The 27,758-nt window shown below is 42.6% G+C and overlaps 1 protein-coding gene across 1 annotated transcript in view; it reads left to right on the forward strand.

Annotated features, from left to right (window-relative positions):
• Positions 1-25,722, forward strand: part of ARHGAP20 (Rho GTPase activating protein 20) — a 61,401-nt gene extending 35,679 nt beyond the window's left edge. The window contains exons 5-15 of the mRNA XM_074569778.1: positions 1,261-1,302; positions 2,301-2,385; positions 5,265-5,342; positions 9,317-9,383; positions 11,319-11,501; positions 15,955-16,133; positions 18,947-19,108; positions 20,236-20,345; positions 21,280-21,469; positions 21,952-22,063; positions 23,664-25,722. Of these exons, the coding sequence (XP_074425879.1) occupies positions 1,261-1,302; positions 2,301-2,385; positions 5,265-5,342; positions 9,317-9,383; positions 11,319-11,501; positions 15,955-16,133; positions 18,947-19,108; positions 20,236-20,345; positions 21,280-21,469; positions 21,952-22,063; positions 23,664-24,724 (2,269 nt within the window). The 3' untranslated portion in view covers positions 24,725-25,722. The remainder of the gene's footprint in view (positions 1-1,260; positions 1,303-2,300; positions 2,386-5,264; positions 5,343-9,316; positions 9,384-11,318; positions 11,502-15,954; positions 16,134-18,946; positions 19,109-20,235; positions 20,346-21,279; positions 21,470-21,951; positions 22,064-23,663) is intronic.
• The last annotated feature ends 2,036 nt before the right edge of the window (positions 25,723-27,758 follow it).

Raw genomic sequence — 27,758 nt, forward strand, 5'->3', positions numbered from 1 at the left:
GTCGTCACTTTGGATAAGGGAGGGCACCACCCCCCTGAAATCCCAGCTGCTTAGCCACAGTAATTTGGCTAGGTCTTGGAAAATGCATTTTCCTCTTTACCAACAGAGAGCAAAAGCTGACGCATGCAGCTTAATTTGTATGTCACATTGTCCGTATCCAAAGAGAATGCTGTGCACAAACTACTCTCTGTTGAGCTGGTTGTGCTGTTTATGTTTTTTTCACTTAATAGTCCTGAAACAAAGCTGAAATTTTCTATTGATTTTCAATTGAACTCTTGCCAATAAACATGAGCTTTGATCTAGAGACAGTACATGATCCTTTATAGCTATCAGAAAGTAGTTGGATAGGAAAGCAATAGCTTCAATCAAAACAGAGTCAGAGATTTTATAGAAGTGAAATTATTTTACGTCTGGAGGTAGACAGAAAAATCTAAAATGCCATGCATGAGCCCGTAGATGCACATCCAACAGAATTGAAGCAGACAAAGGAGAATCACATTTTTAATGTTCATAAGGTGCATTCCCCTCCCAGCATCATTAAGTAGGGTTGTAGTTCTCTAAATGCCTGCTCTGAAAATTTGAAGAATTTGATTTGCAGAAGCAGCAGTGGGAATAGCAGTTACTCCATCTGGGGCAGGATTTAAATCAAGAAAGTTGAAGGAAAATTAGGTTAGATTCCGTGCACTATCCTATTATTAGCTACATTTAACTGGACAGTTTGTATCCTTGAAAGTGTAAATGAGACAGAGTTAGATGAGAGAAACCTTAAAATGTCCAAAGTTAAACCCTACTAAGTGCAATGGGACCTTTTTTCATTGTGGCTTATGTGTACTTTGTAACATGGTGATGAACCAAGTAACAAATAAGAAGAGAATTAGAATAGTGAAAGTGGGAAGAAGTCTGTGTACCTGAGGAAATACCTTTAAACATTTGAATTAAGCTCTTATTTTAAAGTGCCCTCCTCTTCTATTTGGACATCAGTTTAAGAACTCAACACATTTACCACTGAATTCACTGGTAAAGCTTCAAGTTCTGTGGTAAAAACTGGTTACTGGGGCTTTTGATCTCTGTGGCAGGCTCTTCAGTTGATTTTGCAGGCAAACAGATTTTTTGTTAGAATCTGGAAAAACCTTTCAGTTTTTGTAGGTATTTATGGCAGTTGCAACCAAGAAGCAGTCCGTTCCACCGTGGTTTGTACAAGGGCAGTTATGCTATTAGGGTGATGGCTGATTTGTCCCTTTTTTTCTATAATCCTTGCAGGTCTGCAGAACAAAAGGAAACATGGCTGTCTTTTTTGCAAAGGTATTTTATTATACAGTCTTTGTATAATAGTCCCAGTCATCTAAATCAGTGATTCCCAAGCTGTGATACCTATGCCATCATGATAGATAAGCCTTTTCAAAAAGTGATATTAAGAAAAAAAACATCTCGTGTCTTCTCCCTGCAGAAGATGGTATGTGCTGTTCATGGAGTGATCACTATGCAAAGAGGGAAACGCTTCCCTGTGCCTGAACATGGCTCAGTGCAAAACTGGAACAATTCCTATCACATGTGGTCCCTTCCCTATGCAGCTGTAGGAGCCTCAGCCACCATTGCTCTAACTGAGCCTGGGGCTCTTTCCATGGTGATGGCATCTAAGCAAGCCCAGCTCAGGAATCTCTGCTCTAACCTATCAGCAGATAGGTTAGAGCCAGCTCATGGCTGGCTGTATTTTGGCCTTACAAAATGGACCCCAAGTTGGCGGGTGTGGTGGGAGGGTTTGCGTAAATAGAGCTCTCTTATTTCAGTTGGTGTTTGGACAGAAAACTACTCGTAGTGGTTTTGTTTTCTGGTCACCTAGTTCTGCTGGTTGAAGTTTGTGTCTTTATCTGATTCTTCAGAGTTCCTGGGGTTGTTTAAATCATCCTTGCTGGGGATGATTTCTAGTTCACTCTTCTGCTCAGTCCTTTGAACTGGTCTGTACACTGGGATGTAACTGATTCCAGTAGGAGCCCATACAGTGCAGCTGAGGCATCACAATGATGGGTGGTTTTAGCTTGATTTTTTAAATCCGGTTTCTCTGCTGCTTACACTGATTTCTACAATCAACTTTAATACAAGAGAGCTTACTGGGGGACACAGTCGGCATCCCTTACAGATATTGCTGGATGCTTTCTTGTCCTCAGAGATATTTTTACTGCAGTATATCTTCAAACAATCTGCTTCTTATCCAGTTATTGCTTGATTGCTATTTAAATCTCCATCTTGCTATTTATGTTTACAATATTAAAAATTTACTTGTTTTGTACTTGTTTTGTCAGTCGAATAAGAGAAGAGAAGGAAAAAGACTATCCTAAAAGCATTCCTCTGAAGATAATTGCAAAGGACGTGGGAACTTGTGCATATGTAAGTGCTCTTGAGCTAAAGGGGGGTCTAAATCCGCATCACCTATGAGTGCTAGTCACTTGTAAATCCTTTGGATATTGGGAGGGTTCCTTTGGATTGCAACCTTCTTTAAGGATCCAGCCCCTTTAAAGATTTGGCTTACACAGCCCTGAAATGCTTGTTTCCTGTGTTTAATACATGAGTTCCTTTTTAAAGACAGTGTGCTTGGTAAGAAATACTGGTTCTGGCACACAAACTAAAGACTGTACAGTGTGAAGTCACAAAAAACACCTCTAGCGGAACTTATGCATAAGCATCTTCAGAAATGCCAGTACAATGTACCCTTTTTTTGCTTGTAAAACTGATCTAAAGTCACAGCTGCCTTCATTCAATTCTGCAAAGTTGCAATGTGTTTTATTGTTTGTAATGATCATAAGTCAGTAAAGCTATGTATACGAACACCCTGAAATTGCCTTAAGCACATTTTTCATCAACTAAGTGATGTTGGTAAATTTACAGGCACAAGGTAAATTGGTAAAGAAAGATCATCCACAGGGTGATTTGCACCTTTTTTACTAAGTCATTCTTAACCAATTTAAACTAAATTATTCTCTAGGGATACCCTAGCATTCAGTAATAATCCGTCTATTCTTCCTCTGCTTCGTGTACACTTGTCCTTTCTTTCTGACTGTGCTTTTAAGATCTGTATTTCATGCTCAGAAGCCTAAAGAGCATTCGCAAGGACACAAGAAATTTTTGCAGAAGATAGACTTCATTGGAGGTCTTTGCCCAACAGTGAATCTCCACTTACTTAGAATTCTGTATTTGCATAGACCTAAGCATAAAGGAGTCTGCCTTTTTTCAGAAAAACATTATTAAGTTAAATGATAATAGTTAGAATTGCCAGGTTGCTAAGACAAATATTAATAAACAGTAACAATAATTGTGATAGTTGAAAAGCAGGACTGCAGATCGAGGTGTGCTCAGGCGTAAATGTCTATAAATAATACATGCACTCAGGTGTTGCTCTCTTGTCCCAGGGTTTGTTTGGGGTTTTTTTTAAAATGTCTTTTCTCCTTACTTATAATTAGCTTACATGCCAAATATTGTTTCCTGGTCCTGACAGTCCTGGAAATTACACACTGTAGTTTAACTATTATCAGTAATAAAACAGTAGAGGAATAGTGGAGGAGCAGATGGAAACTTTGTGATGCAAATTGTTCTTATGGCAGTGTGGTCCCTGTGCTACAGCAGCTGGAGATGCCCAGGAATTATTTCAGTTTTGGAAGGTAACGAAGGCTGAACACAAGGCACAAAACATTTTATTATATTCTAGCCAAGAGCAAAACTTATGCAAATGTGCTGACCTACTCCTGAGAGCCAGATGTCATTGCTTCAGGCAAATGTTAAATTTTTTATGGTATGAGCTTTCAGATATGTCCCGAAGCGAGATATACAGTATTCTCACTACTTTCCTTTGATTGCCATGGCAGCTTGTTACCATCAGGGACTTATACAAATGTACAGCTCAGATCTTTTCTAAATGCAAAATGTCAGGGGGTTGTTTCACCTGATCATCCTATGGCCAGTATAAAACTGATATGCTACACAGGGTAGCAGGGTATAGCAAACTGTGTTGGGACTGGCAGTGAACATTTACATCCCGGCTCTGCCACCTTCCCTTCTTTGGGCCATTGGATGCGCCTGGGCGGTTTGTCGCAGTGGGCATGTGTTTATTCTGCCAGGGCTTTAGGTTGGCCATGAACCAGCTGCAGTCCAAAAGCTGTGTAGTAGTCTTGTTATCAGAGCCAAACTAGCACGCCTCTAAAGAGGGCTTAGTAGCTTGTGCTTGATGTGTAGGAGCTGCCTGTCGGCTTGGAAGTGAGGCCAGCGTAGGTGTGGTGGTGCAAGCAAAAACCACTCTGGACATGCTGTCCCCATTTGGTTTTGCCTCTGCAAGGTGATGGCAGCGGTGCTTCCACATCCCAGCGGGGCTGAGGATGGAGACATTAATCCTGGTGTGTTTGAAATGTGCTGCCCTGCGTAAGAGCAGCCCGCGGTGCGGAGGTACAGAGCACTGCCCAGCTGTACGGGAGTAATACTGGTGCCAGGCAGCAGGTGCTGAAATCTCACACTGGAAAGGCTGCCTTGTGGAAAGAGGCACTTCCTCCAACACAAAGCTTGGCATTTCGTGCTGGTCGCCATAGGTATGTAGAAAGCAGTGTTTCTGATGATCCATGCTTTTCCGTACTGCCAATTGGCAGATTCTGGAGGATGCTGGAGAGGTAGCACTTTAACTGGATGAAAGATTACCAAGAGGAAGTGCTTCTGGTACAAAGCCAAATCTAGCTTTGAGAAATCTATATAGAATGTGGCAAAGGATATAGAGATGAAGCCTGTGTACCGTATTTTCTTGCCAGGGAGATCTTCAGTAGGAAAGGATAGAAATTATTAACAATTGATACGAGAGCCTCGTAGTTCACTGAAAAAAATTACTGAAATTTTTCATTTTTTCAAAGAAAACTTGCTTGCTTTTAAATTAGTCAAACCATTACATCTCCTTCGTGCAGTGTCTAAAGTACGGTTAGTGACTGTGCCTTTTTGCATATTTTAATGTGGAGGTCTTGTCCCCAGTAATCATGGCCCTCTCCCTTCTGATGAAGCTATTGGGGAAGCAGGGAGCAAATACATAAAGTATGCGACAAAGCAGAGGAATCAAACCCCGGTCTCAGACACCTGGATTTTATCTATGCAGGATAACTTATTTATCACGTAAAATTTTAACAGGATAGTCTCATTTTTTCCAGCAATGAATTATGCAGAGCTATTGCATTTCAGGTACTCTTTGCAAATCCAAATTTTTAATGCCACTTCCTCCTTCTCCTTTTTTCTATTCACAGTCAAAAACCCTAAGTATAACCAATGTTGATACAGCAAATGATGTAATTCTCATGGCCCTGCAGCAGCTGGGAATTAACGTAAGTCCTTGCACCAGTTTTAATGAGCCTTTTTGTAGTCGCTTTTAGTAATCAGTTCTTCTCTTGCACTTTTTCCAAGTTTTAGGATATGAACATTAATTAAATCCTTTATCATAGTAATTCAGTGTTATTGAAATGAAGCAAAAGTGCCTTGTTAATATATAGACCTCCAGAGATCATCAAGTTTCTTAAAAGTTTTTAATAAGTCTCTCATCCCTGTAAGGGATCCGTCATGTTTGAAGTCGCTTTTGAATCTGTTTTGCTGATGCCTAACAGGATATCTTGACACAAGAAGTGAGAGTTTGATACAGCTCCTTTTGCATACTTCAGTGTGAACAGGAAACCTACTGACCTGCTTGTTAGTTGGTTTCAAAATGTGCAAACGTGCATGATCGGCTGTGTCCCCAGATTACAAGTACAAGCACTGCTCTCAAGTGTCCAAATCAGCCACTCTAAATATCCACGGACCTTTAGTGTTATGCGAGATGTGAATGTAAATGAGTGATTGCACAGAATCTGAATGCACACAATTTAAGCAATGTCCTGAATCCGTTTTGGAAAAGGGCTTTTACAAGACTTACAGTAATGCAGGGTAGTGCACCAAGTAGATGCAGCGATTCCTAGTAGCTCAAGTGCTGCCCCTTTGCTCTAAACCAGGCAATGTAGTGCCTCAGGTGTAGTAACGAATCAGTGCCAGGGACAAGAATTCTGGCTCCCTTACTCTGTTTCTCTCATTGTTTTACATTGTGGCTCCAACCAACACCAATGGTCATAGAAGCTCCTGGGTGACAGCTTTTTAACTGGCCTGTCAGTCTGCTGTTTGCGTAACAAGATTTTTTTAAAATGTCTTACTCTTGATGCATGTGTTGATCTCATTGCATGGAATCTGACAAGTCTTTCCTTACCACAGCCCTGAGTGTGAAGAGTCAATATGACCAAAATGCCACTCTTGTGCTTCACTGGGGCTTCTGGAGAGCCCTAGCGAAAATTGGAGTAACCTGAGAATTTGCCTTCCCTAGCATTCATTCTGTGTCCAGGGGCTTATTCTGCTAACTTGTTATTTCCCAGGCACAGCAATTTCTTTCTGTCCATCTGGTTATGGCTCAGACATCCCATTTACACCAGGGCTGGGGCTCTGCTCTGAGCTCACGATCCACCAGTCTGTCCATTTCAGTAGCCCTGGAGTTGATGGAGGGACTGCAAGGTGAAAAGGATAAGATGTGAGTTAAAATTACGGATTTAATTGCAGATTGTCACCCCCAGTCTGCATCAAAAATCAAGACTCTCTATATATGCTATATTACAACTGCAAGTCTTTATTATTATATGCTTCATTTTTACCGATTTTTTGGGTGTCATTTGCGCGTCCTCATTTTGTGTACAGAAAAAACAACAAAATGGTAGTGTTGGAAGAGAATATTTTGTTTGAGATGAGCAGGAGGAGGAGCAGGTTAGGTTTCAGCTTTGTGCTCTTTTGTATGTATCACAATCAAGCCTTTCCTCCTCTTTACATTTTTATTTTGAGTGGAAAAAGAATGAAAGCCATCTGAAAGATGTAAAATCTTGCCTGCAGAATTATTTGCCCAAATAATATACTACATTTTTTCACTGCATCTTCATAGCATAAAGCCTTTTTCATTAGAGGCGTAAGATTAGCAATAAAATCAAACAAGTTAAATAAATTAAGCTGTAGCCTGTGTATGAATCAAGCACCCAACCCCCTTGTAGGATTGTTCTGACTGCGAGGATGCTTTTCCTCCTGTGCTGTCATGAGGTTTTTTATTTATGTCCAGAGAGAACCACTTGAAAGGAGCTCTACGACTTTTCAATGGCAATTATAAAAACTACATTTCACATGTTGCGTGATTAATGGGGCTATTACTTTGGCTGAGTTCACTCTGGTTTAACACATCAGGGTTTTTCCCTCTGTGGTTTCTCTGGTAAAATGACAACTAGTTCGTGCAAAATGGCATTGATCATCTGTTCCAAATTACCAAGTGGGGCAGAAAGAAGGGCCTTGGGTTTCCCAGCTCTGTAGGCACACTTGCTGACTTTTCTGGGACAGTCACATTTATACTGACAAATGGCCCCATAAAGCCCATAAAGGACAACATTTGCAATCGAGAGATGAGGAGTCTGCCTCCTGAAACTGCGCCTACCAGCTCTTCCCCTTCCCCTGCTTCCCCTTCACACCAACGAACCCTTTCATATATATATCTAAAAGGAAAAGTAAATACCCTTTCTTGTGCTCCTCAGCTGTATTTATTTGCTCCTGGCTGCTTGCCCTGAGGCATCAGAGATGTCTCCAAAGTCTATTTATTTTCCTTCTGCCCCCTGCTAGCTAACTTAACAGCAGTGCTAATATGGGCCAGAAAGCTCTGTCAGTCAGAGAGCAAACTGTGAAGGCTTTTATGGAGTGTATCAGCATTACACCAGGTGCGTGCGGCAAGTAGAAAGAGTCTCAAGAGCTTTGGGGACACTGAGTGAAGGTCCAGACAATGCAGGATAGTAGGCAATTCTCTTTAAAAGGAGATAGGATTTAATTTCAGAGCTTAATAAATAAAATAAATACTGTCATGAGGCATTTACCACCTTTTGTAGCCAGAAAACTTATTTAGCAGTGTCACTGAAAAGGGATTTTAGGTACAATAGATCACTTTTCATGCAGTGTATTTATCCAGTTGCTATTACCTTTTGTCCTGAGAGTGGTTTATATTAAATGTCATTCTTTTTTTCTCTATTGTCTCACCATTATATCTGAAATAATGTACTATTCTTCAGTTAAACTGCAACATTGACTTGTATATTTATGCTACGGGCAATATTTAGATTTGCTTTCAAATCAGAGATTTTACATAGCTCTTCCCAAAGATGTTCACATTTTCCAGTCCTCTGGAAATTGTCGTCTTTGATGTAAATTTATCCTCTCCACTGTAAATTTCAAAAGAGGGCTCAGCAGTCTTAAAGCACCATCCAGTGCTCCCAAGCCCTTCCACACAAAAGGGCTGCACAAAAGGGCTGACGGCAGCCCTGTGAGGAGATTTTGGGGCAGCGCTGAGTGCCAGGAGCCCCTTGGGTGCCATCCTCACCTTGGCATCATCAGTGCAGGCTCAGGTCTCCGGTGAAGGTGCCCCTGCCCTGCTCTCCAGTGCAGGGCATGGGATTCTGTTGTTTGGCAAGCCTGAGCTCCTTCTGCTTAGAGGGAACGTAGAGGAGCTGGGAGATAGCGGAGCAGAGGTCTCCGGTGTGAGGCTGGAGGTGCCTGTGTGCCAGAGCGCATCCTGGAGGATGCAGTTACCCTGGTTCTCAGGACAGAGCTGAAGGGTCACCTTAGCTCACAGGAACTGCCCGCTGTCTGCCACATGCTCTGCAGCCAGGCCTCCGCTTCATGCTGCTTATCTGTAATCTCTCCAGGGGATCAGACCTGTCTCTTCTTGGGGTTGGGTGCTGCTCAGCGCCGGTGGGGAGAAGTGGGGCACAGAAGGGCTGGGGGCCAGGAGCAGCACCTGGGGCAGGAGGTCCCCTCCATGCTGGGGACTGCCTCATTTCCAGCCTCCTGGCAGCGGGGAGGCATGCAGGCCAAGGACTGGCTCAGCCACGTGGCATGGGGAGCTCGCGTCGCTAATGCATTGGTCTGGCCTCAAAAGCAATCCTGAGTCCTGGCAGTCTGTGACCTCCATCCCTCTGTTTCCAGGAGCACTGAAAGAACTGGGGCAAATCTCACCCTTTTCCTTCAGAAAGGACAGGTTCCTGCCCCTCTCACTGCTCAGAGCTAGACCCTGGTCACCTAAATCACATTGCACATAACAGACACAATTCAGAAGCTTTGCTGGTGGCAAATTTGGGCACTACAGGAGTAAAAGGGGTTCTTTTGACCCCACTGGCAAGGTGCAGAATACCCTTATATTGTGAGGAACCTAACACAAACCTGTTCTTAATGGCTGGCAAACTTATTCTTAATTTTGGTTTTAAAGGGCTCCGAAAAAGACTACAAGCTGTGGGTGATTTCAGGAAGAGAAGATGCTCCTTACCCTCTTATTGGTAAGTTCTTGATACGATTTTGTTTTTCAACATTCACTCAGTTTCTAGTGCTGAAGGAAGCAAGAAATACAGAGAAGACCGAAGTGCAGTTCCTCTTTTGTTTTGTTTTGTTTTTCCCGTTTTTTCTCTTACTTCCCTGTCACGCAAGTTTGCCTATTTGGGGAGCTAGTCAGATGCTTATCCTTTGTCTTGAAGAGCAATTGTCTGCTTGTGTCACTTAGAGGTTGAAAAAGTTCATTTATTTCTGCCCCAATTTTGCTGCATGACCCTCGGTCTTTCTACAAAGTCAGCTGCTCCACTCACTCACCTCTTCTCCTGGAGCTGGTCCAGCTTTACCATATTTCTTCCTACACTTCCGTAACATTGTTTACTCCCCTCCTCAGCAAAACTCAGCAGAGTTTTGAGAAATGTTCTGTTCTTCCACAATTCAAGTTAACTGATTCAAGAGGTCCTTTCCAATCCTGTGTTTCTCTTACTGGCTGACAGCTCCCCTCTGATTAGGAACAAATTATTGCTTATTCACTTTCTAAAATGCTTTTCGAAACATTTCCTCCCCAGGAATCGACCCAAAGCTCAGAAGTGATTGGATGGAGTGATTTGATTTTGGCCCATGATTCACTGAGAACAAATCCCTTCCTGTTATTAAGAACCTTTCCCTGTAGAAGCCCAGCATTACTTGTGCTGTATGAGTTCACAGATGATTAGAACGAGAAAGATCTGTGGATTTTCTGTTTTTCTCCTGCAAATCTAACCCCAGTAAATCTTAGCATTCCTTCTTAAAGCAGCCTTAGCTACAAATGCTTTGCTGGAGTCAGACAACATTAATATTTATACAATGTCTAAGTTGTGCACCCTATAGACAGTGCAAACTATTTTGTCTTTGAAACATACCAGACTTTGTCTTTCTGACTATTATGTGTAGCTTCTTCAGAGAAAATCACAGCTATGGTTTTAAACATAGAACCAGAGAATTCAGAAATGGGAAAGGCCTTTCTAGTTGATTGACTCTCTCACTGCAAATTCAAGTTAGAATCCTTGGAAAAGAAGAATCTGATATAAAACTGATGCTGTTCTTGATATTTAGGCAAAGGTTTATTGGATAAGGACAGCTTTTATCATAGGTAGACATCAGAAGTTTGACTGTGCTTCAGCTTCACGCTACCTATAATCTCAAATAACATCTCTCCCCTATCAGTGTTCAAGTCTAAGTGCAAATTAATTAAAACATCTTAACATTGCACCCATATTTAATGTATTTCAACTGCCAGGTCTCTAGACAAGTCCAAAAAATATCTTCCTGGTGGCATTTTTGAAAGCTTCTCCAGAAATGAATTGCCTCTGTGTAGTCCCCAAAGATGCTGGTTAATGCTGAGCGTAGCTCATTTGCATTAGCCCTATGATTAACGTTTCCTTCCTGTTTCAGCCTCAGACGGGAACCATAATTGTGTCTCATTTGACTGAGTTGATGGCTGTGCATGGAGAGGGAGGGAAGATCACTTTCACACTGGATTTTTTGGTTTTGCATGCTCAGCAAAAATTTGACAGATGACTGCTCCCAAAATCTCATTTCTTGCCAGAACCACGTGAGCAACCAGTACCTAAGCTTCAGTGTCACAAGTAAAGCAGTAGAAAGAATAAACACTGAATTGAGAAATTATCACTTGTATTTTTTCTGGTGGTCTTTTGTGTGATGCAGCTGTAATAGGTCTGATTTTACTTTTATGCCTGTTTAACTACAGTGAACACAGTAACTCCGTATCTGCCAGTGTATGATTTATGCCAGTGTAAATATGCAGAAAAGCGTCAATTCTGAGAGTACTGAGAGAGAAAGTGCCGCAGGCCAGCATGCAAAATCTGCTTTTCCTCCAAGGCAGATGGAGTTTTGCAAGTCTCCAGTCAATCCAACACAGATTATTATGATTTGTCTTTGAACAGGACATGAGTATCCCTTTGGAATTAAAATGAGCCACATTCGCGACGCTATGCCCCATGGATCAAAGCACTGTGCCTGCCCCCGGCAGCTTCAGGGGTCCTTCTTGACGGAGCAGCTGCCCCAGGAGCTGCAGTGCCAGTTTGTGCTGAAGCCTAGCCGCCTGGCTGTGTGCCAGCAGCTGAACGGTACGTGCCCCGCTTGCCCCAGCATCGTTCGCCCACAGCCCCGCTGCCTCCCAGGCTCTGCTGTTGAAAGCGAACAGGCTGGGATGGAGGGGGCTGGTGGAAAGCAAAGAGGAACACGCAGATGTACCTTTCCAGCTGCACGGGGGGGTTTGCAATGTAGCTCTCCCTGATTTGAGTGTGCTGTTGTATGTGTGTCATCTTTGTGAGTTATGTTTTGACAAGCTGTCTGTCAAATGGTTGTTCTAAAACCGGCATAAGAAAGACAAGATCTCTCCCCTACAATTTTTGTAAGTCTATTAGCTGAGCTTCTCTCTGCAGCCCTTGCCGTGCTCTGTAACAAGGGAGGTTTTACGGTTCAGGAGTCAAGGCTTGACTTCAGCACAGAATTCCCATGCAGCGTTTGTCAGCATCCTTTATCTCAACAAGGTACTTAGGACTGTACACCTGCCTCACTGGGACCCTCACGTGGCAAAGCTTCGGCATGTACTTGAGTACCTAGATGAAGTGAGCAAATGCAACTTCTTTATTTCAATTCTCTTTGAGTGAAATGAATACAGTAATATTTTCTTCAGCCTTTGGCTTTGATGCTGCAAATATATCAGCACCTGCTCTCTGTTTTGTACTCTGTTGTCAGTGATGCAATGACTGCTTACTGCTCATGGGTAAAACAAACAAGGAGATCTTTACAGGATTGGGGCATTAGACTAAAAACTCTGTAGGGCAAGGATGCATCACAGGGTGTGTTTTTATTGTGCTTAACAGGCTGGCATACTCGGCTCAATTAGAAATTCTGCCTTACTTCACCACTAATGACCATCTAATAATAAAAATAACATATACACACTGTTATCCTGTGCACTCCCCAATAGCTAAGATCTCCCACAATATATGAATAAAATCCATTTGTAATGTTTTTAGAAATTAAATATAGTGAGGTTATACCAGTGTCTATTACAAATTATTCCAGAAATTGATTGCATTTTATATAAATCAATTTCCTTTCCACACTCCTTCATCCCCCCTTCCCCAGTAATTTGTATCATATATTACTTCATGGCATATTTTAAGAATGAGGCAATCTAGCAAAGGGGTGTAATTAGGTTTACAGGCCCCGCTTGGCAGCTGACGTTGACTGGCAAGAGAAAATAGAAATGCAAATCAGTCCTGTAAAGTTCTAATGCAGATGTGTTGTCAGCGGTGCTGCGCAAGCCGCAGGAGGGGAGGAGAGGCTGGCTTTGGGGCAGCAAAAGCCTGGGGCAGCCTGCAAGTCACGATCAGGCACTGCGCTAAGTGGGAAAAAGGGGCTTTCAGTCTGTTCGCCTTTCCTGCTTTCATCAGACAAAACCTTTTAAAGTGATGTATAGGTCTGGCCGCTTACAAAACAGATTATCTTGCATACAGTGCTGTGTGTTCCTAACTCTTTCTCACCTATTTCATTTTTGGAAAATGGCAGAGTGCACCTGTGTGCAAGCCAAGGCTATGATGTGGCTTTAGGCTCATCTACAGATCAGCAGGCCAAAATCTGTGTTGTTGTTAGGAAACCACTAGGCACACCACCGCTTACAGGGCAAATTTACAGGGAGTGGCGTCTGTAACCCCACATTTCACTGCCACATGCTGTGCTGTCCTCCCTGCCGTCACTTCCTGCAGCGATATCGCTGTGCTGGGCACGCTGCCCCTTCTGGAAGCAACAAGGGGTAGCTGCCCAGTTGTACCAGCACGCACCATGGTTAGGCAGCTTTGTAGGTGTTGACAGGCAGACATGACTGACAACTGGCCATCACGTCAAATAAGTAGCTGCGTGGACGCCGGTTGTGGTGGTGTAGCTGCATCAGCTGTCCTGGCAGGATGGTTAAAAAAAGTACAGAAGAATTTACTGTGTGGAAGAACTGGAGTGTTTCTGTTGCCTGTCCTGCAGCCTTTCAGCACGTAGCAGGGCAGGAATGGTCACCTACGAGTTAAACATAGCCATTAAGTAATGCTCATGAGCACATGTCTAAAAAGTATTGTACATACTGATTTGCTTAAAGTTTAACTTGAAAGAACTGATTGTTGTCAGTGGCTAGGCTGTAATCCAAATTATTATTTAATTGTCTGTTAAAAGAGAAAGCGAAATTTCGACAAGTTGGTCTCAATACAGAAAGGAGGTCTTTGGAAATTGTTTGACAGTTAGGGGTTTGATCAGAAAGGATGCTACATTGTTAAACAGATCTGAGGTTTTACTTAGAATTTTCTGATTAGTTTGCAAGAAGACGAAATGCCACTTGTATGTCTGGGATACTACCTATGTATAGAAACTCCCTGCATGTAAAATATGAGCAGAATAGACAGGGAGCAGAATGAGCTCTGAGCAAGATCTGCAACCAAAGAAGTATTGCTGTTTTTCTGATTCTGCCCTAGAATAATCCACCAGAACAAGGCCCTGGTGTTTTTGTATGGAAGTACTTCTGCAGAGCAATAACTGGCATCTGTCTTGGCTGAGAGGAGGCTGGACTTCTCCTAATGTTGTAACTTTGCACAGGTTCAAGAAAACCTGCTCTTCTCATCTGCTCTTTACCTCAAGACTTCTCAACCCCCTTAGAAAGGGGGATATGACAAGGATGAGTTTTCTGTTGTTCAGTAGATGTTAGTTTTGTAAGTGACGTGGCATTTTGTTGCCGTACATCATATGTTGGTTTCTGCCTTGGTATGCTGGAGGACACTTACTAAGATTTCCTTCCTGTCCCAGGAGAGCGCTGCAGTTAATCACAATTACCCCTTGCTCACATTGTCAGTTTGGGCCATGGCTTTTAACAGTGAGAGACTAAGAAAAGTTCCTAATTTAAAGACCAGACCAATTTTTTCCACTTCTGCTGTTCCTTGTTCTCCAAAATAGCATCTCTTCTTAATTTTTACTTCCACTGAGATCTACAGGGTCGCCAGAAAAAAACACCAATTTGTATTTGCCATTGTGTGAAAAGAACTCCAAGTGATGCAAACCATATTCATGTGCTAATATCCAGCTCATCTGAAAGAAAAATTGCCATTTTGAAAGTTATAGGTTAGTTACGTTCTCCCAAAACATGATGTGTCAAGTAAAGCCTTAGACACTGCCAAGCTTATATTTCATGAAGCTTTGGACTGCTTAAAATGTATATCCTCCGTATTATTTTTTATTAAAAGAATTTTTCATCAGGCTTTCACATTCATATGTTCACATTTTGAGTTAAAATGTAACTTTTCATCCTGCAAGCCTCTAATGAAAAGACTTCCACCCATTCCCAAAGGGAGCGTGATCTAGAATGGAATGACGTATAATGAAAATCACTATTTGGGCTAAAAAACAAGTGTATTAAAGTATAGAAGAGAAAAATCTGGTATTATACCACAACCCTTAGTTCTGCGAGCCTTGCTTCTACCCTTTGCACTCCACAACAGCAGAAAGCAAAATGTTTGACCAGATTGAAGAACCAGCTAATGGAAAGGTGCACAGTGTAGATAAGCTACTAAATCAAAGCTGACTGGCTTTGAAAACATCTAGAAAAGGAAAAATATATCAGAAAAAGTTTTTTCTGGTTAGCACTTTCATCATAAACAGTCTCAACCCACCCTTAACAGTAGCCTGTGCTGTTAAGAACCATTTACACTGTCTTATGTTGAGAAAGGTCATATGAAAAAAGCCCTTTTTGTATCCTAATATCAGTATTTCCTTCTCTGTGCACTGCAAATAGGAGCTTCAATTAGATATCTCATGAAATACATTAAAATAAATGAAGACAAACCAAGCCCATCAGTGCGTTAGCAGCATGCTGAAATGCCATCTGGAAGGCACTGATTAAAGGGCAGGCCATGGTCCGTCCCTGGGCCATGGTCAGCAAATGCTTGGAGCGAGGGCACTAATGATACACTTGCTTTGCGGGGAAGAGAGCAAAGGTGGTGACTTTTCCTGGTCTGAAAACATCTCACCCCATTAGTTGATTCTCTGGCGTTACTTGTGGGGAGAGCAGGTGCTCCCCTGCATTGCCAGAGGAACCGGGATGCCTCCGGACATCAAGCCAAGGTGGGGGCAGTGGTGTTTATAGTTTATATATTATTTTTTCCCAAGGAAGGTCTGTGGTTTTGCACCTGTGGATGGGCAATGAGTTATTTAGCACAGTCCAGCTCCGTGTGAAGCTGGCGGGCTGAGGTTTGCCATCCCACACTTAGCAATAAGTGCCGATGCTGTGGTCCAGCAGTGCAGTGCAGATCCTGGTGATCCTCTTAAGAGCGTGGGTAAGGCAGCACATTCTATACACACACACATACACACAAACACACAGGTATGCGCATGGTGGATTAGGCTGAGCCGGATGCCAAGGAGTTGGTTGAGTTCATGACATTTTTTCCTTTGAAACCATAGCAACCACCACAAAACAAATACTGGAATTAGAATTGAAATGCATTTCTTCTAATAAACACCTTTCTCTTTTCCCAGACTTAAGCCAAAAGTCATTTAAAAGGAAAAGATCTATCATAAATTGGGCTTTTTGGCGTGGCCCAGGCACTCACTTGGACAATGCACCCCTCTCCTCAACATCTGCTGCTCCTGGGAAGCTCTTTGGCCTCTTGCTAACAGCCATCTGTGAGGATGACAACCTGCCCAAACCCCTCTTGGTGAGTCCTAGGCTCAGGGCTGGCTCTTACAGGGGTGGAATTTCTTTGTGTAGTGAATGAGAACATGGGGACACTTTGTAAACAGGGCACTGGAATTACTGAAGCAGAGAAACCAAAAGGAAACCTCATTTGTGGTTCTCAGCAAGAACTTTGGTTTTTAACATATGCTGTGGTCAGGCCTGGTTAATAGTAAGCAGCTTGAGAAATATATGTGATCGGTCTGCTGCTGTGGACTATTTCTTTTTTCTAGCCCACGCTGTAATGCTGGTTCCCTAATCCTCACTTACGCAGTGTAAATAAATGCCATGTTCGCACATACTTTTTAAACCACTCCCAAGATCTCCGTAAAATCCCCAACTCCATAAATGTGGCATCTGCTGTCCCATATAGACAGCCCACGCGTGTGTACAAACGCTACTTGCCCTTAAGTAGACAGTTTCAGTGCCTTTCTTGAAGGCATCCAAGGACAGGCAAGCACTTTGGGTCCTCATTTTTGATCTGACAGCACCACTGCAAAAAGAGGTGGGCAGACAAAGGCTGCAGGAGCATCTTTTCATCCTGTCTCAAGGGAGTGCTAGTGCTGTGGGTGCTCTCCAAACCCATCCAAGAATATGAAAAAGGTAGTCTTAGAGCACAGTCCTAGCCATAATTAAGGCAGAACGTGTGGCATTTTTGGTCAGGACTGAGGGCTGCCCTGTTATTGATGCAGCGATTGAAATCTTTACAGATGGGGGGTGAGCTCTGGGCCCCTTGTCCTAACAGCCTGACTTTCGGCTGGAACAACTGGCGAGAACCCCACTGAAATCAGCGGGGTTACACCAGTTTACAGGAAGAGATGGTTTGTCTCCTGAGCTTGTTCTCGATGTGCAGTTTTATCGCTGCCTGAATAGTGAATCATACCAGGACTTTTCAGGTCTTTTAATAGTGTGGGTTTGTTATTTTCTTTTCAGGGGGAAGTGTACATTTTTATCATTTAGGTTATTTAGATAAGCCCTTCAGAGATGAACTGTGTAAGAACCTGCTCTCTCATACTTTTTGTCTGAGACATAAGCCAATTCATAAGCTGCATTTCAGAAATTTCTCCAAAACATAAATATTAGTAAATTTTTATCTGAAAAAAGCCAAACTTACTAAGCACAGAATCACAGCTTGGTAGACTTTGTGCTTTGAATCTTAAACACTGTGGGTTTCTGCCACAAAATGTAACTTACTTTTGATTTCATGCAGCGTCTCTAGAGAATGGAATCCTGCGTCTGAGGGACTGTGTGGGATTTACCTGCAAGAGAAGGAAAATATCAGGGATGAATGCTGCAGGCATGTTTGATATCTCTGCTTCAGAGCTTCAAACTTGCTTTTACAGCTGTAGGGCTCTCTTTTAGCCATTGCCACGCTGGATTGTCTTATACCATTGGCTTCATTCATGTAATTTTGTCTGGGTTGACTACTTCAAGACGGGCTTTCCAGTTGTATCTTGTGGATATTTTATTCAAAATATATTTTTGAAGCATTTGTTCATGCACTAAGATCCTGTGCTGTGGGACTCAGCCTGTTTTGACAGCAGAGCTCTGAATCCCTGCAAAGAAAATGGAAATGCTGACACAAATCCTGCTGTCATGAAAGGTGCTCCTCCAAAGTGTCTGCACTTACATGAATGCTTGGCTTTCAACTTCTGCAAGAGTGAGAAAGAAATGTTAAAGAAGAAAAGTAAAAATAATAGTTTCCATTAGACTCATTTGCATTGCTGTGTGTCAGGAAGGACCTACCTTACAGCCCAGACTAGGAAAGTCACCAAAAGCCAGTGCTCAGCCATTACTGTTACGGTAACTTGGTTTAATGATGACAGACTCTCCCCGAGTGTCCATTTTCTTGCCATTTCTTGTGATAACTCGGTCCTCAGACCACTGTGTGCATTCAGGTAATTCCAGAGAATGTCTGTCTGTGTTTCCCCCTCGGAAGAGACAAACATGACACGTTCCACATCACTTGGAGGAGGCCTGGGGAGAGGTGACCAGCATGTCTGAGACATGAGGAAGGGATCTGCTTGTTTTTTCTTCCCTTTTAAATATCTCATGTAGTGAGCTGCCTACCTGTTTACTCTTTTGCAGCCTCGTTGGCTTCAGAGGGGCCATAAGCCAAGCTTTAGCCCCCTCTGGGTGACCTCCCAGGTGGGAACACCATGCCCCAGAGGTGGTCCCACTAACAGCCCTGAGCTGCTTGCAGAGTGTGATACTTCTCACAAGAAGTAACAAAAGGGTAAAAATCTGATTCTGATTTGCTGTAGAAGTGCAGATAGATATCAACAAACAAAGCACTTTCCAGATTAGATAAAATCTCATTTTTTTCAGACATCGGGCATGGAACAGAAGTCTTCGTCTCTGGTCGATGATAATAATAAACACACTGATGAGCAGTGAGGGTTTCATATCTTCCTGCAAGGTGGTGTCCGGCTGAGGCCACTGTCAGATGCAGAGCTTTGGATTGGGTAGACCACTCTCCTTTTCCCATACCGCATTGCTTATATATTTATATGACTTGGCTAAAACTTGCACAGATCCTGGAAGATCATGCAAGAGGTTAGTGCTGAGCAGTGGCAGCACAGTGTTTCTGAGGGGATGTTTTCTAAAATCAGAGCCCCAGATCACAGCTTTGCTGCGCAGTTTGGCGTGGTTTGGAGGGTGAGCCTTGACTTGTGTTTGGTTTGTGAGGCTTTTTAGGACTCAGAGGTTTTCATCTGCAGCAAAACTACATTTTAATGGCACTAGACAATAAAATACATTTCTGAGAAAGCATCTCTGCCCTTTACTTTTGTTTAGGACATGCTTTCGCTCCTTTACCAAGAGGGCCCTTCCACCGAGGGTATATTCAGACGCTCTGGAAGTGCAAAAACCTGCAAAGAGCTCAAGGAGAAGCTTGATTCAGGCGCTGAAGTGGACCTAGCCTGCGAATCCATATTTGTGACAGCATCTTTGTTTAAGGTATGTGAAGAACGTTCCTTTCCCCATTTTTGGCTGAGAGCAGCGCAGATCCCAGGCACAAACAAGTAGGACTTTTCCCCAGGGACAGGCCCAAAGAGGACTTGGTGGGCTGAATTGAGAAGAATGAGCTGGCACATTAACGTTGAGAGGATCTCCAAAAGAGGCTACCACTGAATCAGGACGGGGAAGAGGACTAGCCAGCTTGTTTTGCTGCCAGCTTTCCTGAGGTCTCAGCTACAACCTGGTCCTGTTATGCCCTTTATCTCTGCTTATGGTCAATGAAATACTAGAAAGGCAGGTTTGCAGAGCTGTTTCCTTACTTGTCAGTAATACCCTACACTGCAGACCCTAGTGAATGTAGTGTTGCCCAAAATATTTGGATTAATTTTTCCATGCATTATCTTTTCTTACAGACTTGTATGTTAAAAACAACGTTCCTTGTGCAAAAAGCATCCCAAGCCTTCAGTAAAATTTCAGCTACAAGGGGCATCAGCCAATTTCTTTTCACATTTTAGTACAGTGCATCTGTTTATGTGTAGTTGTTGCTTAAAAGAAAGAGTAATCTCCATTCTCAAGCAAGCATTGCCTCAGTAGAATGTTTTTATTGCAGATAGCCATTCCTCTTGCATGCGAGAGGTTTTCGTGGGTGAGACTTACACAATTACTTTCCTACTGGTGCATTTAGGGATTGATTAGGGCAAGGAAGGTAGGGGTGCCTTGGAGTGCTTATGGTCTGGTGGTATTGGAGCTTGTCAGCTAAGGAGACGAAACGGGGACTACAGATGAAGTTAAGTGATAAGTAAAGACAGACATAATGCAGCACCAAAATAACTGGTCCCACTGCAGATTTTTTAGTTCAGCAATAGCAGATGAAGCATCCAAATACCCCTATTTTGACAGGAAAGGTTGAGGAAAGGGCAGGAAAATATTCACTTTAAGCATAATCCAAAGTACTTCTTTATCTCAGATGATTTTCTGCTGGTTTTGGTTGCTGTGTGGAACAAGGTGCTTGTCAGCTAGTGCTGTCCCATTGATACATCCTGTTGTATCTGCATATCTTATTCCTACTCCCTCCTGTGCTCCAGAACAGCTGTTCACATGTTTTGTTCTTCTTTTCTCTTGATAAGGATTTTCTTCGCAACATCCCAGGCAGCATTTTGTCATCCCAGCTCTGTGATAAGTGGGTCTCTGTGATGGATCAAGGAAATAATGAAGAGAAGATAAAAAGCATCCAAAGGTAGAGTTACTTATATTCTCTTTATTCTTTTCCTATAAATTTATATCTCAGAGTGCAGAATCGCAAATATTCAACTTACAACTTAAAATTAATTTTTTAAAAAAATATCTGTGTATATGACAGAGCATTCAAACTTACATATATACTTAAACAATTGCCTGTATGGGACAATTTTCTGACTCTCTTTTGTCCTGCTTTTCTGCCTTTTGTGGATACCAGTAAATAAATAAAATACCCTTTCATGAAAAAAAAATATTTATAGTATTTATAAATACGCTGTCCAAGACCTGGATTTCTGCCTGATAATGAAATGCAAAATCATCTGCAGGGAACTTCGGGGTCCTGGGTGAAAGGGTAGCTGAAATCAGTTCCTAATCTATTCCCTCTCATTCATCTCAAATTTTAGTGACCATTTTGAAGCCAAGAGGGAATTGTAAATGAAGTACTGGAGTGTAGTGACAAGGGAAGTCTCCACCCTTGCAGGTGATATAAAGCAAAAAGTGGGCAAAGTTTATGTCATGAGAAACAGAGCTCTGTACACTAGCTGACCTCACGCATACTTACATACGTACATTCTTATGGCAACTAGACGGCATGGAGTGAAAACTGAACTGTTTGGTTAAGTGAATAGTGAATTATCAGGCAACTTAGGTGAAATACAGTTTCATGTCATACATTGTACTTGGTTTCTTAGTTTGACAGAGTGTAATTTTGTGTTAGAGTGTTTTCTGTCCTCCCAGAAAACTGTTCAGAGATGTGTCACAGTGAGGGAAGGCAGCCAAGCAAGAACACGTCTTTGACACACTCTGATTTGTTTAGTGGACCATGTTACCCTGTTCTGTATTTTCATTACCTTGACATGTGTGTGTCTATGGAAAATGGTTTTATTTTGTCCAGTCACTAATTTGAAGATTACATTTGTGTATGTTTTCAGGTTAATAGAGCAACTCCCCAGAGCTAATGTTGTTCTCTTACGTTACATCTTTGGAGTACTGCATGGCATAGAAATGCGATCTGAAGAGAACCAGATGAATGCATTTAATCTGGCTATCTGCATTGCACCTAGCCTGCTCTGGCCTCCTGTTTCCTCCACTCCTGATATAGAAAGTGAATTTACAAAAAAGGTAAGAGACACTGCAGTGCAGTAAAAAACCAAATGGACCTTCATCCTGTTCAAACCAGGCTGTTGGTTACAAACATGAAAACAGTCTGTACCTCTTCAGATCAGGACTTGTCCTCTTATCAGGGCTTCAGAAACATTCATCTGTCCATTCACATAATCTGCCAGGAGGAAGGTGAGAAGATCATAAAGCAATACCCAGTGTCTTAGCAAAGTGCTTCTCTCATCAAAAGGATCTCTGGTTGTGGTGACCTTGGAATAGGAGTAGAAGTGGAAAAAACATAAACAAGCATATATACGGGGACATTTTAGATGGGCCTGGCTGTTTTCCTCAGGCCCAGCAGATCAGAAGAGGAGATCCTGGCTGTCGGGGGGCACATCGTGAATGGGCAGTTCGCTCCCATTCCTCATCTGTATGGTGAGCGTGCTCTGACTGAAATAATGGAAGATCTGACAAGACATCTCTCTCCCATTGTTTTGTTGCAGATTTCTAGTCTGGTACAGTTCCTCACTGAGAATTGCTGCAGGATTTTTGGAGAGGAAATTAACTCCCTCTTTGGAGAAATACTGATGACATGCAAGAGAGAGAACAGCTCAGGTAATACGGATGATTTTTTGATCCTGTTAGACAGCTAAACTCATCCAGCCAAAAGATCGGTATATTCCACAGAAAAATGCTGTTCCCTTTTCATGTGGTGTTCCCAGATAATGCTGTTCTGTATCTTTTGCCCAAAGTATTGGTGATAATCACTGATCCTACTTACCATAGACCTGAACTATGTCACAAAATGCTCTCCCAAAGAATCCCTTGCTCCTATTCCAGTCATCTGAGCCACTGTGTTAAAAAACAGAGGGGAGAGAAAACAAAGAAAAAGAAAGAAAAAAAATCTGGAGAAAGAAAAAGAAAGAAAATAATCTGGAGAAGGTTTCTTCTCAAGTCTACAATTTTTGCCCCAGCCTATTTTTTCCCAGAATATCAGGAAGCCAGTGGTCATAATACAGCTGTCACACCATTATATTAGGGTAGGGTTGAAAGCATCTATTCTTCATTACCAAAAGAGAGAGATCTCCAGAGGTTCAGTGGGACGTGCAGATTTTGCTCCTAGCACAGAAAAATCATGGAACTGGGGACTGAAAATGTCTAACAGACTAGTTGGCAGAGCATTCCAGAATATTGTTAATGCTCTTTTTCTCTCCAGCCCTGTGATAATGTTGATTTTGACTGGAGTTTTGGGTCTCTCCTTAAAATATTTCTAAAGCAGCGTTTCTGTAAAATAAATTCTGTCACAGTTGGCCTGTACCGAAAGTGGTGATGGCACTTGCTTCGGCATGCCAGACTGACTCAGTGTGGCTGTCCCGAACTCTTTATGCTCTGCCTTCAGTGAAATTTGGTGAAATCCTGTGAAATTTGGCCTGTCTCCTTCCCAAGAGTGGAAGTACGTGGGATCTGCCATGCTGGAATGTGCTGGGACTGAAAGCTCAGACCCACGATAGGTTACGGCAGCTGAGCAAGTTTCCAGACCTGCACTGAGGCATGGTGACTGCTCATGCGTGAGCTCTGTCTCCTGCAAATGTGAGATAAGTCAGCTTAGCATAGCCCAGAGCAAAAGAGATTTAATGTAATTCCAATTATCGCATATACAGAACAGGGCCCAGGTGCGTGCTGCTCAGTGGAAATGAGGTGACTGTTTAAACCGAGACTAGAACTTTCTTCATAGTGTTGCTCTTAAAAATATTGTAAGACTATGAAAGCACGAAGTATGCCCTGTTTTCTTCATTCATCTAAAAGAAGGAAAGAAAGATTAAATGTTGCTTTCAATATTCAATAATGAAAAGAAAAATTCAATAAATTACTGATTTAATATACTGTGTGTAAATTCTTGTTTGCAGCTGGGTTACCTGCTACTGAAGTTCCCCACTTAAAAAACCAAAACCCAACACAAAAGACCCAAACCATTATTTGTGCCATTATCCTGTGCCTCTTGACTGAACTGCAACTTAGCATTCATTTCAGGTTTTCCATTTCAAAATCAGAGAGTAATTTTTTCAGAAATTATTGGCATTTATGCTTGAAGAATCTTTAAAGGGCGAATGCTCTTGAAAGGAAACGATACTTGCCAAAAAAAAATAATAATGTAGCTGCTTGTCTGCAGGGTGGTGCAGTCACCGATGTGTTAACACTTGGTTTGTCCTTGCAGATGCTGCCTCCCTCCATCTGAATGACTCTTCCTACGACAGCCTGGAAAATGAGGCGAATGATGAAGCCGACTCCTCTTCCAGCGACTGGATTAAAAACCGAGATCAGGATAACAGGAGCAGGGAGTCTGTCTTCACTCTGAGCGACGGTGATTCGGAGCAGACGGAGGTAGATGAAATCCAAAGTAAAACCAAATCGAAACAGTTGACGATTTCTGTTGACGTACACCATAAGTTTTCATCACAAGAAAACTCGGAGAACGAGTCTCTCTGCTCCAACGCCCTGGGCTTCTCTTCAGCAGCTACCTCAGGCACTCTCAAAGCCTTGAGGAGATACAGGCGCTCCTCAGAGCCAGCAATTGGCCTCCTTGCACCCAGCTTTGCCCGCATTCGTGACAGTCATGAGAAGGCAACACGCAAAGCTAGCTGTGACATTGTCCTGTCTCATGAAGACGAAGACTATCTCCGTCAGCTTCGGTCATTGCAGATGGAAGGGCAAAAGCTTATCAATCAGAGCTTGATTATAGGGATTAACGTTGGTAAAAGTGACAACACAAACCAAAACGTTGAAAAGAAAGACTTGTCCCATTGCCTCCTGCCTCCAACGCCAGAGGGATTAAATATTTGCTCAGGATTTAGCTCTTCTAGCCTGTCTTCTCCTGCGACGTCTCCGTCTGTGTCGTCGATGAGCTCTCTCGACAGTGCTTTCTCTCAGTTTTCAGACCAATCTGTGTTTACCCCAACTGAAACCTCCTCCCCTTTTGATAGCACTTTTCAGTCACTAAAGAAACACGAAGACACTGCTGCTGAAGCGGCTGATGACTATTTGGTTACACCCACCAAGGTGCCACCATCTCCACAACCTACCGAGGCTTTGGCTGAGGGGGGCTTGCTAGAGCCCAACAGCAGGCCAGTGCCCCTGAAACCTACTGACGGAGTCGACGGCTATTTGATTAAACCTGACATTCAGCCATTACCTCTGAAAGTCGTAGGAAGAGACAGAGTTCATGATCCAAGGTCAAAGAGGAGGTCTAGAAGAGCATTACAGCAATCCAAAGTTTGAAGAGACTGACCAAAGCTTTTTTGCGGAGGAATCTTAACGCTTAAAATAAACACCATAAAGAAAATGCCTTTGGTGTTAATGTGTGTTCATTTTAAGTTTAATAACCAGGTTGTTCAAATTTAATTGAGCAGTCCCCAGATTCGCAGGTTTTCCTTTTTTAGGAAACTGTCTGAGTAATGTTCCCACATAAAGCTTTGCAAGAACATTGTAAGAATAATAAAAATTGCTGAAAAGCAAGCAAACAGAAATCTCACGAAAATCTGGAAGGGTCCCAGGAGGTGACTAAGAGCAGCGCCCTGTTCTGTGAGCCCGCCAGGGCAGCGGGGGGCCTGCTGGGCCTCTCCCCTTGACCACTCATGTGTTGAGCCTTGCGGATGTGAGTCCCAGTCCTTTGTGGTTTTGATGTAGCGTGAAAAGTCAGCATAGATTCCATAACTGTGGTATTAAACTACTGTTCTGAAACTGATAGGTATTACCTTCATTGTCCTCCAAGGAATAAGTGTATTGTTTTCTGTATGTTTATAAGGTATGTTCGATAGGTGTAGTTATTTCTTTCACACGTCAAAAGAAAGAAAAAAAAAATAAGCTCAAAAATATGTAAGGAGAAACGCTGAAGCTTGTAAGTAACACCTCGCAACTCTGTGTGTTTCATTTATTGTGCTTCGTTGGCTGTTCTGTTCGTGTTTAAGTTGTGAATAGTTTCTTAACACTGCTGTAAATGGCATTATGTATTATTGCAAGCAGAACACATGTAATTTTATTATGCAGCATCTAAAACATCATATAATATATTAAAAGTAATGCATTATCTAAATGCTTTGAGTTTGTATAATATATCCTGATAAATTTTGCTATTATATATGTTCTGAAAAAAAATGTGTATTTTTGTACTTGCAAAAAACTGCTGCTAATTTTACGAGTTCTGTTTTGTTGTTACAGCACTGGTATTGATGTGTATGCATTCAATGCTATGTATTAAATATTATTTGTTATGTCATAAATTCCATTTATATTCTGTGTAATTTTTTTTAGGTGTCAGTTCTACAAGCTATTGCTGAAGCAAAAGTCCCAGTGATGCCACTGCAGAGGGCACTGTGAGGGGGGACTGCAGCATTTTTCCTCCTCTTTGGGTGGCATCGTTCATACTGTATGTCGTATCACAGAATCACAGAATCACAGAATGGTTGGGGTTGGAAGGGACCTCTGGAGATCATCTAGTCCAACCCCCCTGCCAGAGCAGGGTCACCCAGAGCAGGTTGCACAGGAACGCGTCCAGGCGGGTTTTGAATGTCTCCAGAGTTGGAGACTCCACCACCTCTCTGGGCAGCCTGTTCCAGTGCTCTGCCACCCTCAAAGTAAAGAAGTTCCTCCTCATGTTTAGGTGGAACTTCCTATGCTCAAGTTTCTGCCTGTTACCTCTTGTCCTGTCACTGGCCACCACTGAAAAGAATCACCTTGTCATCATCTTGTTAACTTTTGTAACTTTGGTAATATTCACACCAATTCCTACCCTTTTGCTCTTCGTCTGGAGAGAGGAGGATGTTTTCAGCAAATGGGGTGAAGTTAACGTGGAGGTGGGGATACAGATGATATGGAGGAGCAGAGAGATCTTTGCTGGTAATAGATACTGGGGTTGGGAGCAAGGAAAAGAGGGGAGCAAGACACTGGGTGAGAGCAAGATTAATACAGGGTTACAGAGAAGGCAAGAAGGAATGGCAGGGCTGAAGTGAGCACCCCGGGCCCTGCATGCGTGCACACAATGCTGCTGAAATTGCGTGGGTTCATTCGTTTGCTTTCCGTTTTCAAAAGCCCTCCCCCACCCCAGTTAATACTGGCCAGTACTGGAGTTTCAGCCCCTGTTCCGCTGAACTTCGCTCTGGTAAAGGTGATTATGCTCCTAAGTCACTTCGATTTCCGACGAATGTAAACACTGTCTAGTGCACTAAGCCATTTCCACGTATTATCAGTGTAAAAGGGTTTTTAGCTCTGTATCAGACAGGATGCATATTCCCCAGCAGATTTGGAAGGGGGATGATGTGCGTTAACAAAGTTAGAAATACTCTTACTTGAAAATATAGAATCAGAGGGTTATTATTTTGGGGCTCGATCCCTGCAAACGTTGTACCTTTAAGCAGAGCTGCATCTGTGGAGACCCACGTAATGCAATAAGCCCTCAAGCACTCAGCACTGCATCGGCGTGTATAGGTGAGTGCAGGCTCAAAGACTTCACTGCAATTTGTTCTTACTCATATTTCTCATATTTGGCTATTTCAGTAAAAATGGTAATATGGAAAAATCTGATCTGTACTCGTCACCTTCCAAAGGTAAAATCCTTTGTACGTATTTTGAGACGTGTCACCTAATAGCCCTACGCATGCACCTCCTTGAAAACCAACAAACACAACGATGCTATTTTGAAATAGAACAGCTACTCTGCACTTCTTTTCGAAACGGTAAAAAGCGTGTTGCCATGCTGCCAAGATTACATCAAGTAGCAAACGCTGATTCATTGCAATAATAACAAAGCTTTAGAAAAATCTCTCCTCTCTGCAATATAAATGTTCTGTCCTACAAATGCTGTCTTCCAGCAAGTCATTTATCTCTGCTAGTCTGAAGGAAAAGTGTATCCAAGAGTGCTTCGAGGTGAAACAAATTATGCGTCTGCTGTTGAGCTGTAGCTAATGCCGGAGCGCTTTCCTCTTTAAACATATGGCCAACGAGCTGGATGGGGACCCGGTGCAATTTAAAATGCATTTCTGCCTTAGAAGATGTACACCCCGCTGCTGCGCCAGGCGCATTCCGTGACAATCGCCACAAAGGAGAGCGCTAATGGAGAAGGTCAGTGTCTGCAACCACTCGCCGAAGGAATTAAATGCTGTTAAGAATCCAAAATCAGTTATATTGAATATTTTCACGGTGTCGGATGCGACCCTGCAGACTGCAGTCTTCTGACTGCAAGACGGCAGCTTGAGGTGCGCTGTTGTTGGCAGGCCAACATTTAATGTCCCTGCGGCTCCCTTCCCCTGGCCACCTC

This window comes from Larus michahellis, chromosome 1 (genome assembly GCF_964199755.1).
Source record: "Larus michahellis chromosome 1, bLarMic1.1, whole genome shotgun sequence".
Lineage (NCBI taxonomy): Eukaryota > Metazoa > Chordata > Aves > Charadriiformes > Laridae > Larus > Larus michahellis.